At 47.0% G+C, this 12,762-nt stretch overlaps 1 protein-coding gene across 1 annotated transcript in view; it reads left to right on the top strand.

The window, feature by feature from the left end:
- Nucleotides 1–9,354, top strand: part of LRP6 (LDL receptor related protein 6) — a 280,419-nt gene extending 271,065 nt beyond the window's left edge. The window contains exons 22-23 of the mRNA XM_030214121.1: nt 5,640–5,737; nt 7,405–9,354. Of these exons, the coding sequence (XP_030069981.1) occupies nt 5,640–5,737; nt 7,405–7,696 (390 nt within the window). The 3' untranslated portion in view covers nt 7,697–9,354. The remainder of the gene's footprint in view (nt 1–5,639; nt 5,738–7,404) is intronic.
- The last annotated feature ends 3,408 nt before the right edge of the window (nt 9,355–12,762 follow it).

Genomic DNA, 12,762 nt, shown 5'->3' with positions numbered 1-12,762 from the left:
GGGACGAAGCGCCCGCCTAGAACCTTCCACGTGCATGATGCCATGCACACCTTAATTTCGGCTCAATGGGATGTCCCAGAAGCGAGCCTTAAAGTGGCTAGGGCTATGTCCCGCCTCTATCCTTTGGCTGTGAGTGAACGTGAGGCCTATCTGTGGCCTACCGTGGATTCTTTAATCACTGCGGTGACTAAGAAAACGGCATTGCCGGTGGAAGGTGGCACGGCCCTAAAGGACGCCCAAGACAGGAGATTGGAGGCGGCCTTAAGGTCGTCCTTTGAGGCGGCTGCTTTAAGTTTGCAGGCCTCAGTTTGCGGCTCCTATGTGGCCAGGGCGTGCCTGACTATGGTGCAGCGGGCTTCCCCCTCGGATCATTTCTTGAGGAATGATTGGCCAGCCCTGGAATCGGGCTTAGCCTATTTGGCAGACTTGCTGTATGATGTCTTGAGAGCCTCAGCTAAAGGCATGGCTCAGACTGTCTCTGCGCGGCGGTGGCTTTGGCTGAAACATTGGTCTGCTGACCACGCCTCAAAATCCCGCCTGGCTAGATTGCCTTTTAAAGGCAAGCTGCTCTTTGGGGTCGAGCTGGACAAAATCGTGACTGATCTCGGCACTTCTAAGGGCAAGAAGTTACCGGAGGTCAGGGCTCGGGCTAGTGCTCGTCCCGGTACCTCCAGAGGACGGTTTCAGGAAGCCCGTCGGTACCGCCCGGGCAGGTCGGGTGCTTCTGCCCCCTCTTCCTTTAAGAGGAATTTCTCCCCCAAGCAGCATTCCTTTCGCAGAGACCGCCGTCCCGGAGGTGCTCCCTCCGGTCCTCCCCCAGGGTCTCGTACCCAATGACGGGGTATTGGTCCACGCCCCAGTGCAGATTGGAGGACGGCTGTCCTCGTTTCTGGGCGAGTGGACCACAATAACTTCAGATGCTTGGGTGCTGGAAGTCATCAGAGACGGCTACAAGCTAGAGTTCTGCCGACCCTTAAGAGACGGGTTTGTACTCTCTCCCTGCAAGTCTCCGGTCAAAGCTGTGGCAGTGCAGCAGACTTTGGACAATCTGATCCGCCTGGGTGCGGTCGTTCCGGTGCCAGAAAGTCAGCTTGGCAAGGGGCGTTACTCCATTTACTTTGTGGTACCAAAGAAAGGAGGTTCTGTCCGGCCTATCCTCGACCTCAAAGGGGTCAATCGGGCCTTGAAAGTGCGGCACTTTCGCATGGAGACTCTCCGCTCTGTTATAGCGGCAGTGAAGGCAGGGGAGTACCTGGCATCCTTGGACATCAAGGAAGCGTACCTGCATATTCCCATCTGGCCTCCTCATCAACGCTTTCTGCGTTTGCAGTCCTGGGCCGACACTTCCAGTTCAGAGCCCTCCCGTTCGGGTTGGCTACTGCTCCGCGGACCTTTTCCAAGGTAATGGTGGTCATAGCGGCCTTCCTGCGAAAGGAAGGAGTACAAGTCCATCCTTATCTGGACGACTGGTTGATCCGAGCCCCCTCTTATGCAGAGTGCGGCAAAGCTGTGGACCGGGTAGTTGCTCTTTTGAGCTCCCTGGGATGGATCATCAACTGGGAGAAGAGCCAGCTGCGCCCGACTCAGTCCCTGGAGTATCTGGGAGTTCGATTCGACACCCAAGTGGGCAGAGTGTTCCTGCCAGACAATCGGATTGTCAAGCTTCAGGCTCAGGTGGACCAGTTCCTAGTAGCCTCTCCTCTTCGGGCTTGGGACTATGTGCAGCTGTTGGGCTCTATGACGGCCACGATGGAAGTAGTGCCCTGGGCCAGGGCTCATATGAGACCACTACAACACTCTCTGCTGCAGCGCTGGACTCCGATGTCGGAGGATTATGCGGTGCGTCTTCCCTTGGATCCAGCAGTGCGCAAGGCGCTGAGCTGGTGGATGCAGACAGACAAGTTGTCTGCGGGAATGCCTCTGGTGTCCCCAGAGTGGATTGTCGTCACGACGGACGCCTCGTTATCGGGCTGGGGAGCCCACTGCTTGGGAAGGACAGCGCAGGGGCTCTGGTCTCCTGCAGAGGCAAAGTGGTCTATCAACCTCCTGGAACTCAGAGCCATTCGGTTGGCGCTTTTGGAGTTCATCCCGGTACTGGTGTTGAAGCCTGTACGGGTCCTGTCGGACAATGCCACGGCTGTGGCCTATGTCACCCGCCAGGGAGGTACCAAGAGCGCCCCTCTAGCCAAGGAAGCTATGAGTCTCTGCCAGTGGGCGGAAGCGAACCTGGAACAGCTGTCAGCGGCCCACATTGCCGGAGTCATGAATGTCAAGGCGGACTTTCTCAGTCGCCATACCTTGGAGCCCGGAGAGTGGCAGCTATCTGCTCAGGCGTTCTTGGACATCACGAAGCGCTGGGGCCAGCCGAGCCTAGATCTGATGGCGTCATCGGCCAATTGCCAAGTGCCGCGCTTCTTCAGCAGAGGACGGGACCCTCGATCCCTGGGAGTAGATGCTCTTCTCCAACAATGGCCGACACAAGAGCTTCTCTATGTGTTCCCGCCCTGGCCCATGTTGGGCAGGGTACTAGACCGGGTGGCAAAGCATCCCGGCAGGATAATCCTGGTGGGTCCGGATTGGCCCAGGCGTCCCTGGTATGCGGACTTGATCAGGCTCTCAGTCGACGATCCTCTGCGGTTGCCAGTGGAGCAGGGCCTGTTACATCAGGGTCCCGTGGTGATGGAGGATCCCTCTGGTCTTACGGCCTGGCTATTGAGCGGCAGCGTCTGAGGAAGAAGGGCTTCTCAGACAAGGTCATCGCCACTATGCTGAGAGCGAGGAAACGCTCTACTTCTACTGCTTACGCCAGGGTTTGGCGTATCTTTGCAGCGTGGTGTGAAGCAGGCTCTCTTTCTCCTTTCACTGCTCCAATTTCTTCAGTGTTGGCGTTCCTGCAAGAAGGTCTGGACAAAGGCCTGTCACTCAGTTCCCTTAAGGTCCAGGTAGCGGCTCTGGCTTGCTTCAGGGGCCGCCTGAAGGGTGCTTCCCTGGCTTCGCAGCCAGATGTGGTGCGCTTTCTCAAGGGGGTTAATCACCTGCGCCCTCCTCTGCACTCAGTGGTGCCTGCGTGGAATCTCAACCTGGTGCTAAGAGCATTGCAGAAGCCGCCGTTTGAACCCTTGTCAAGGGCATCTCTGAAAGACCTGACGTTGAAAGCAGTCTTTTTGGTGGCTATCACTTCAGCCAGAAGAGTTTCCGAGCTCCAGGCGCTCTCATGTCGAGAGCCTTTTCTACAGTTCACTGAGGCAGGAGTGACTATTCGCACAGTGCCTTCCTTCCTGCCCAAGATTGTTTCTCGCTTCCATGTGAATCAGCAGCTATGTCTCCCTTCCTTTCGTAGGGAGGACTACCCAGAGGAGTACTCTGCTCTTAAATATCTGGATGTGAGACGAGTCATCATCAGATACTTGGAAGTGACCAATGATTTCCGGAAATCGGATCATCTGTTTGTCCTGTTTGCAGGTCCTCGTAAGGGTCTGCAGGCTGCTAAGCCTACAGTGGCAAGATGGGTCAAGGAAGCCATTGCAGCGGCTTATGTGGCCGCAGGGAAGGTGCCGCCTATCCAGCTGAAGGCTCACTCCACGAGAGCTCAGGCGACCTCGATGGCAGAGGCCGGATCCGTCTCCTTGGAAGAGATATGCAAGGCGGCAACTTGGGCTTCGACTCATACATTCTCCAAGCATTACCGTTTGACTGTGGCTGCACGGGCGGAGGCCCGGTTTGGAGCTTCAGTGTTGAGGTCAGGGATTTCTATGTCCCGCCCTGGGTGAGTACTGCTTCGGTACATCCCACCAGTCTATGGATTGATCAGCTTGATGATATGGAAGGTAAAATTATGTATAATCATACCTGATAATTTTCTTTCCATTAATCATAGCTGATCAATCCATAGCCCCTCCCAGATATCTGTACTGTTTTTATTCTGGTTGCATTTCAGGTTCAAGTTTAGTCTTCAGTTACTTCAGAAAGACTTCGTGTTCAAGTTTTTTCACTTGGATTCTTCAAGAGTTAAGACGAGTTTGTGTTACAGTGAGCTGCTGCATTCCTCTCCCCTCCGTTTTACGGGGCTGGATTGAGACTTAAAATTCTGCCGGCACTCCCTCCCGCTTTGTGCGGCTGTAGGGCAGCTTTGTACCCCTCCCGCTTCGGCGGTGTTAGGGTCAGTCAGCTCCTCCCGCGGTTGCGGTTGCAGGATAAGCCAGATCCCCCCGCATCGGCGGGTGTGGTGTCCCTCCCCCGCTCCGCGGGGATGAGCTGGACGGATTCCCCTCCCCCACTTGTGTGGGGATGAGCTGGGTTAATTCCCCTCCCCCGTTTCGGCGGTGGTGAGCTGGGCAGAGTGTCCCTTCGTGGGTGTAATTCTCTAAGTGCTGAGTCCTGCGGATGGAGCTTTGATATCGACATACTGAGGAGTTTCCGGCAGCACATGACCACATATAGGGAGGCAAAAGTTTGCTCTCTATCTCCACCTGCTGGTAGATGGACACAACCCACCAGTCTATGGATTGATCAGCTATGATTAATGGAAAGAAAATTATCAGGTATGATTATACATAATTTTACCTTCTGTTGCACTACTGCATCTAGAAGGCTCAAAATCCAAGTTTTTGTACTTGGGGTAGTGGAATGTTAAGTGACTTGCCCAGAGTCACAAGGAGCTGCAGAGGGAATTGAACCCAGTTCCCCAGAATCTCAGCTCATTGCACTAACCATTAAGCTATTCCTCCACTCCAAGTATTATGACTGTATACCTCTGCTGCTTAGGGTTTTGCATGTTAGACCCTTGCCCAGTGCTTCAGAAAAGTGAGGACAAAGGTTTTTAGTTCTTGTTGGCTCGGTTGTTTCTCCTTTTCTCCATTGTTCTTCCAGCTCAATCAGAACCATTGCCGAAATCCTGGCACCATGAACCTTTTGTTTACAACTGCCTGAGGAATTTTCTCCCATTCCTAGTTAGATTATCACAGCAATGATCCTGAGGCTGGAAACTATGCATCAGGCCTCCTCCTAGAACCTTGTAACATGGCCATGGAAATCAGTCACCAGTTATTACTCTTAGAGGCTGATTGAATGCCAGTGTTGGCTTCAGTGCCGAAACTGGCCCAAAATTTGGTTTTGGCTGAATCCAAAACTGTCTTCCAGTGTCTCCTCCTCCTCTCTCTCTTCCTACTGAGTGGTAAGTTGGGGCAAGGGTGATCTCCACTCTCTTGTGCTCATGCTGTCTCCGCTGTCTAAATAGCTGCCAAGATTGCTGCTGGAGGTCACGGCAGCCATTTTAAGATTGGAGCCAGCATGGGCAAGAGCGATCTCACGAGACTGCTGTTTTGACTGCGGCAATGGCATGGGCAGAAGTGAATGCAATTGATCCTGCTCCAAGCGAGACAGTATAGGGAGTGGGGGGGGGGGGGGGGAGAGGAAGCGGGAAGCTCCTTTGGTTTGGGGGGGGGGGCGGCAGAGAGGGGGAGAGAGTGGAGGCTGTTTCCATTTGAGGCTAGGCAGTGAATTTGATTTGTTTAAAAAAAAAAAAAAAGTTATGGGAAATGAGGCACTTTTCACTCACCAGACAAGTCCTTCCTTTCCCAGAATTGGTTGGCGGGTCTGCTTATTATTTTTAACATTTTGCACCTTGCTTTTCTTGTCAGATTTTGAATCCACCACCTTCACCAGCTACAGAGCGGTCCCATTACACGATTGAGTTTGGTTATTCTTCAAACAGTCCCTCCACTCACAGGTCATACAGGTAATGTTAGATTGCATGTTTTTGCGCCACCTGCAAGACACTCGTTTTAGTCACACCCCTGCTTAGGAGTGTTGATCCAGTCAAATCTGCAGCTCTAGAGTAGGCACTGGTAAAAGTTTTAGTTTTATGGCTATACAAAGAAGTAACACCTTCAGGGATAATAAGAGAATCTCTTCATATTTATGTTTTATTAGAACATTTTCTATACCACACTAAAAAAAAAAAGTGGTTTACAATAATAAAAATAAACTAACCAATTTGAAAAAATAGATTTCAAGGAAAGAAAGCAAGATGGTTTCAGGTATTGCATGTTTCTGTAGCCCAAGGGGGGGGGGGGCAACCTGTGGCCTGCAGGCCAAATACGTTCCACCATTGAATGTTTTATGTGGGTCATGAGACTAAGGGGAAGTATACACAGAAAAGTCATTAACCAGATTTTTGGCAATTTTGATTACTGTATTTCCCAAATATTTGCTTATTTCCGATCTGACGAAGAAGGGCAACCTTCGAAAGCTAATCAAGAAATGTATTAAGTTATGTCCAATAAAAAGGTATCATCTTATTTTCTTTTCCAAGTTTTATTTTGTTTTATTTCTATTGATTACCTTTAAAAGTGGACTAACACGGCTACCACACCTCTCTACCCAAATATTTTCAAAATAGCCACTCTAATAGTTCGTTTTCATCATTTTTATTTATCACAGAAGGTCTGTGGAGCTCTCTGCATTTCTGGTTCCTACATTATGCAATATTGGAACCCACTAGGGATAGTACACTCATGTGGCCCTCTGTGTACAAAGGTTGCCCTCCCCTGCTCTTACCAGTTTCACTTGGAGTTTCCCTGATCTTTAGATGAGGAGAGATTCTGCTGAATTCTCCTCCTGTTCTTGTTTTGCCAGACTCCTCTCTCCAAACACATCTTATATAGAAGCTGCCAAAGAGGTGTCGCTCCTTTCTGGTGTTTTGTGAAAAAAAATAGATGAAAACGAGTCATCTGGAGCAAGAATTTTTGACAAAGCAGTCAGCAGTTTGCTGAGCTTAGGTGTAATATTCAGCTGATATATTTTTCTGTCAGGTATGCTGCCAAAGGATATACCGCACTCAGGATCCCAGAGTGTGAGGTGGCATCATACTGTCTCTGCCTGTCTGCTGTGAGAACACATGCAACTTTAGAAAGAGTTCAATCCTTCTATACTATAGGATTATACATTTAGATATGAGATGTATTGAGAAAACTGGGGGTTACTTAAGAGACTGTATAGCAGGGGCGTAGCCAGCCTCCCTTGGGGGAGGGGTCCAGAGCCCAGGGGGAGGGGGCACATCAGACTCAGAGAACAGAACTGTTCTCTGAGTCTGACGTCCTGCACGTACAACGTGCAGGACGTCAGCAAACAAATTGAAGAGCAGGAAGGACTGAGAAGAAGACGTCGGCTGGCGGGGAGTGGGATCCCCTGCCAGCAAAAGTAAAGGTAGGCGGGGCGGGTTTGCCGGGCGGGGGGTCTGGGGGCGAATCTGCGGGGGCCCCGGCCCCCTCAGGCCCCACGTAGCTACGCCACTGCTGTATAGAGACTTATTTCAACATATTGCTTAAATGTTGCCATCTGATATGCAAATATGTAAATTCTGTCCACAGTTTTGACTCTTGTATTTTTAATTCTCTTTCACAGCTACAGGCCATACAGCTACCGACATTTTGCACCCCCCACCACGCCCTGCAGCACTGACATTTGCGACAGTGACTACACACCGAGCAGGAGGGTCACAATAGCAACAGCCAAGGGTTACACCAGTGACCTGAATTACGATTCTGAACCTGTGCCCCCTCCACCCACCCCACGCAGCCAGTATCTGTCTGCAGAGGAGAATTGTGAAAGCTGCCCGCCGTCCCCCTATACAGAGCGCAGCTACTCCCATCACCTCTACCCGCCTCCGCCCTCTCCATGTACAGACTCCTCCTGAGCCCCTGTCCTTAAACTGCCTCCATGCACAACTGTAAATAACAAAGTGTTTCTATCTGCGAAGAGGAAAGGACTTGGACGGGTAACAGAGAGTCGTGTACAGTTTCAAATTATAAAACAAATTAGGCAACGAATACTGTGGAGATTTGTATAGAAAAAAATGGATATTTATATATTTTCCTAACAGCACCTGCTGCTTGTGCCATAAAAATGTGTATAAATCTTCCCCCTCCCCAACAAAAAAAATTTGTACAATATGTTTATTTTTGAAAACGAAACACAAAAATATGCCTTAATTTGGTGAAGCACGCAACCAAGCACATGAAAAATGGAAGAATGTGAGTCATATTAATGTAAGGTTTTTCAGTACCAAAATTCCAGCCTCCCAAAGCATCTCACGACCAGCAAATGATACAATCCTAGTACCTGGGAAGTAGCCTCACCTTCAGTTCACATGGACCAGCAGCTACGGAGGTGAGCAGCACAAAGACTCACGATTATGTCAAGGGATTATGATTTTTTTTAACAGAAATATTCTGATTTCAGCTGTGAACATACACACCTAGACTTTTTATTTTTTAATTCCCACTGGCCTTACAGCCTAGAGCAGGTGGCTTCTGAATTTCAGGCCTTGTCAGCCAGTGGAATTGAATGAGTGCAGTCAGAACCTGCCCAAGAGTTAAAAAAAAAAAAAAAAAAAACTTTCATTTTAGCTATCTATATTTACCAATCCAAAATGTTGAATTTTGATTCATTGCAGTTAGTACATATAGATGGGCTAGAGTTCAATCAGCCGCCTCAGTTGGTGCCAAGCTGTCGTATTTCTTCATTTCAGAAGCTGGAGTCGGCTATGTATTTTGGCAGAACTGGTATTATGGAATGTAAAAAGCTTATTTTAATCACAGTCATACAGCCAAGCCAGAGTAATTTAGTTCACTCTTTTATTAATTTTAAGTCAGTGTCCATAAAAATGATTTAAGTATTTTTATACCACATAATGTAGATAACCTATTTATAAGCTATAATTTTAACCCTGTACTAGTTTATAATGTAAATGAATCTCATATCCTTGCGGTACATTGTGTATGGTTATAATCAGTGTATACAAATCCATTTTATATATCGATATAATTTCTTTTGGTAGGAGAACACAGTTTAAATATCAGGTCAGAGACAATCTGTAAGAGGAAATGAATAATAGTGAAGTGACTCCCCCCCACCCCCTTTTTTTTTTGTGCTTCGTCCATGTCAGATCAGCCCATTTCCTCTGTGTTATCTCTACATGCCTTCACCTGTAAGATGTTAGCCTGGGTACTGTTTGCAAAATTCACCATGGTGAGCATTGACTTGCATGATGTTTTTAACCAACTGTTTTCTATATTTACCAATCCGATTGTTTAATTTTGTTCATCTGAAGATCACATAACACAGCACTAGAAAACAGACTCTGCCAGGTACCAGCTATGATTTGGCCTTGCAGCAGTCCAGGTCTGTAACAATGGCCTTGCAGGATCCTCTTTCATCAATGCTTTCCCAAACCAACTTGTGTTTATTAGGAGCTGTTTTAGAGAAAAAACAAACCACAGTACATTTTCCCAAAATTCCAACTGGGTTAAGTCTGGAAGCACCCCCTCCCCTAACCTTTTTTGTTCTCCCCCCCCCCCCCCCCCCCCCCCGAAAGTGGGTGCAAAAACAATTAATTTCATTCATTCATTTAAATATTTATATACCGCTTAGACCTAAGCGGTTTACAGTTTTTTATTTTACAGGTACTGGGACTGTCCCTAGTGGACTCACAGTCTTAAGTGGTACATTGTACTACTGCTGTACCTGCGGCAATGGGGGGGTTAAGTGACTTGCCCAGGGTCACACAGAACTGCAGAGGGAATTGAACCTGGTTCCCCAGGATCTGAACCCACTGCTGACCATCAGGCAGCAGCGGGAATCAAATCCAGTTCCGCAACCCACTACACTAACCATTTGGCCACTCCTCCACTCATTCTTTTTCTTTGTGTTTAACAAGTATCTTCAGTCTAAGGAAGTTTTGTTGCTTCTTGGTTGTGAAATTAGATGCTAACCCATAAATCTAACATAAGTTTCCCTCATCTCATCCCCCTGTACCTGGCCTGTTCAGTCTGCAGCTTTCTTCTATGTGAAGCGCCTGTTATTGTCTGGGTGGATATTTGTGACAGTCTTGTGGAATTGTGTCCATTCATATGAAGGTAGTGTAGAAAGGTGACAGTGGGTGGCCACTGAAAAGCCAGGGGCTGATCAGACTTCTGCATGTTTACAAAACAATGCAAGGTTCCCATATGTGCTCAGTAAGTAAAAAAAAAAAAAAAAAATCTGCCTTTGTCTAAAATGCTCACTTTACAATGGCCTTTTCTAAATACTTTACTGTGCCAATATCTGTGTGAAAACACCGAGGTGGTTTGGCTTAAAACTGAGGTCTCTCTTATTGGGGAAGGGTGGGTCATGCAGTTTTCAGCTCCTACAGTAGAAAAGATGTGGAACCCAGGGGATTCCTCTGTGCTACATAATTCTTGTAGCTTCTCAGCCAGTTTGGAACATATTCATCCGTTGTATGTGGCATAGTTAAAGCATTGGCTTTCTATCTGTACTGCCAGTAAGGAACAGAGCATTCAAACTCAGACAAAGGACTTGTGTTTGATGCTTGGAGAGAGAGCTGTACTAGGACTCTTCCTGTGCTTTGATTTCCTTTGCTGGAGCAGAAGGTAGAAGCCCAAGATTGCAAACAGAAAGTAGTGTTGTTGGGTCGTCGTCCCCCCCCCCCCCCCCCCCCTCATGTGCATGTTTTTCTCCCATGCTTGGGTTTCTAGACGTGGAACAGAATGTATAACCACTAGAACATGTTTAACCACCACTACCATTGGTAAACAGAGCCCTGCTAAGCTGTAGCATTTTCTGCTTCAGTTGGGTCTGCTGGATATTTACTGGGATTTTGGCCTTGCCAAAGCCTTTGTTCTCCAACATAGTCTTTCATACAAGCCTCAGTTCTGGTTTGTTAATTTTGAATTGTTTTGTTCAAGAGATTGTAGCATACTTAAAAGCAGAGCTCTGTACCTTGAAAAACATGCCAAGATGGGAGCTGGGAGAGAGAATGATAGACCCAGGGCTCAATTTCCTAAGGATTTTTTTCCCATTCCGTTTCTGTGGTTGCTGGGGGAGGGGAGCCTAGTAGATCAGACCACAAGTGCCTAATCTGTTTTGATCCAAAAATTGCAAAAAGATGATAAATAATGAAAGCTCTGAAAGGAAAAAAAACTGACACTCGCAACACAGCATCCACAGAGCAAAATATTATTTTCTGAAAATCGCATAATTGTGAACATAAAAAAAAAATAATTTGTTTAATGTGCTCGTTATCTTCGCAGGACTATCACAGACTCACAAGTCTTCTGATATGTCCACTGATTTCAATCATTGTACATTTTGTTTGTTTTTTTGTCTTCATCAGTTGAAAGATGCTTTGGGGTTGAAGGGCTTTTGCTGACTATAGAGTCTATTTTCAATTGAGCTCCTTGAAACAATGACATGCGAAACATGGTCCATGTCTGGACCCAAAAGCATTGTTGAAAGATAAGTGACTTTATACGTTTTTACCAATGGTGGGAAGTTTGCACATTTGGGATTAAAAAACACACAAAAAAATGTGCAGTGATTGAACCAACAGGCATTTCAGAAGACCTGGGGGTCTGCGATAGTCCTGCGAAGATATATGAGCACATTACATTTTTTTTGAGGTTCACAGTTATGTGATTTTCAGAAAATAGTATTTTGCTCTGTGGATGCTTTGTGTTGTGAGTAATCTGTTTTTGACAGATTCCATGCAGCCAGCAATGGAATCTATCATAAAAACACATGATTGTTCAATTTGAGATGATCAAGCACATGACTGTTCAATCTGAGATGAGTCATCTGTTGTCAGCTAGGTTCTTAAGAGCCAATTAGTGAGCAGGGACAGAACACCAGATTCCTCTTGTATGCACAAGCCAGGAAGAATGAGTATAACATTTTTAATTTGTTTTGCTTTAAGCGTAACTGCTACACGATATGTTTTTCCCTACCCAGGACAAGGGGAATGAGGGTAAGCATAAGGAGTGCTGAAATTTTAAGTGTCCCCCTGGCAAAAAAAGGAGCAATAGCATAAAGGTGATCTTTGAGTTGCTGCCATCTTTAGATTATGAGAAGGCATTCTGTAGTGAGTCTTCATTCAGTACACAAACTGGAACATGCAAGAGGAATATTTGACCCCCAAGCTGAGCTATAAGACTGGACAGGCTGTCATACAGTTAACCTGCTGTTTGCATGTTGTGAAGGCTGTCTCTGGAGGTTGTACTCTTTTTGCTTAGCAGTTCTTTTGGGCTGCTGCTGGGCTATATCATCATGATTCCACACTTGCAGCTGCCAAGGGTTTTCCTCTATTTTTACCCAGATATTCCTCTGACAGTCCTTGGCTAGAAGCCACAAGCAATGGCTCCTTACAGAACCTAGTACTTATGAAGCCTAAAACAGGCCAATAGATGTCACAGTTAAGCAGTGGTACAGACTCTTTCATTTCAGGGTTTGTGAATGTTACCTTTGCAGTATCCTCAACATAGCTTCTGCTCCCTAGGAGTTGAGCTTGGACTTTATGCATTGCTATTGAGCCATTTGACAGGCCTTGAGACCCATTTTAAGGATGACTGCATGGTGTTGATTGGCTGGTGTATACCACTGTTGTGCATACAAGAGGAAAATACATCTGCATACATACTTTGGGAGATAAATTTTATTACAGGCCACCTAACATGTCTGGCAGGTATGCACATAAGTCAAACCAATTTTAAAGGAAATTATACACACTACACTTGTTTACGTATGCTCTTTAGTATAAACAAATTTCCTGTTTTGTCTGCCTAAGTCCAGACACTGCCCCCCACCCCCACCCCAGAATGCTTCCACCCAGGTCAGATAAACTTACATGAATAAAGCCTGAGCAATTGTAGAAAAGGCTATTTCTTCAAGTAAAATGCATTTTACCCACAGAAATGCCTTTTAAAATTT

This window comes from Microcaecilia unicolor, chromosome 9 (genome assembly GCF_901765095.1).
Source record: "Microcaecilia unicolor chromosome 9, aMicUni1.1, whole genome shotgun sequence".
Classification (NCBI taxonomy): Eukaryota; Metazoa; Chordata; class Amphibia; order Gymnophiona; family Siphonopidae; genus Microcaecilia; species Microcaecilia unicolor.
This window is presented reverse-complemented; position numbering and strand designations above follow the sequence as displayed.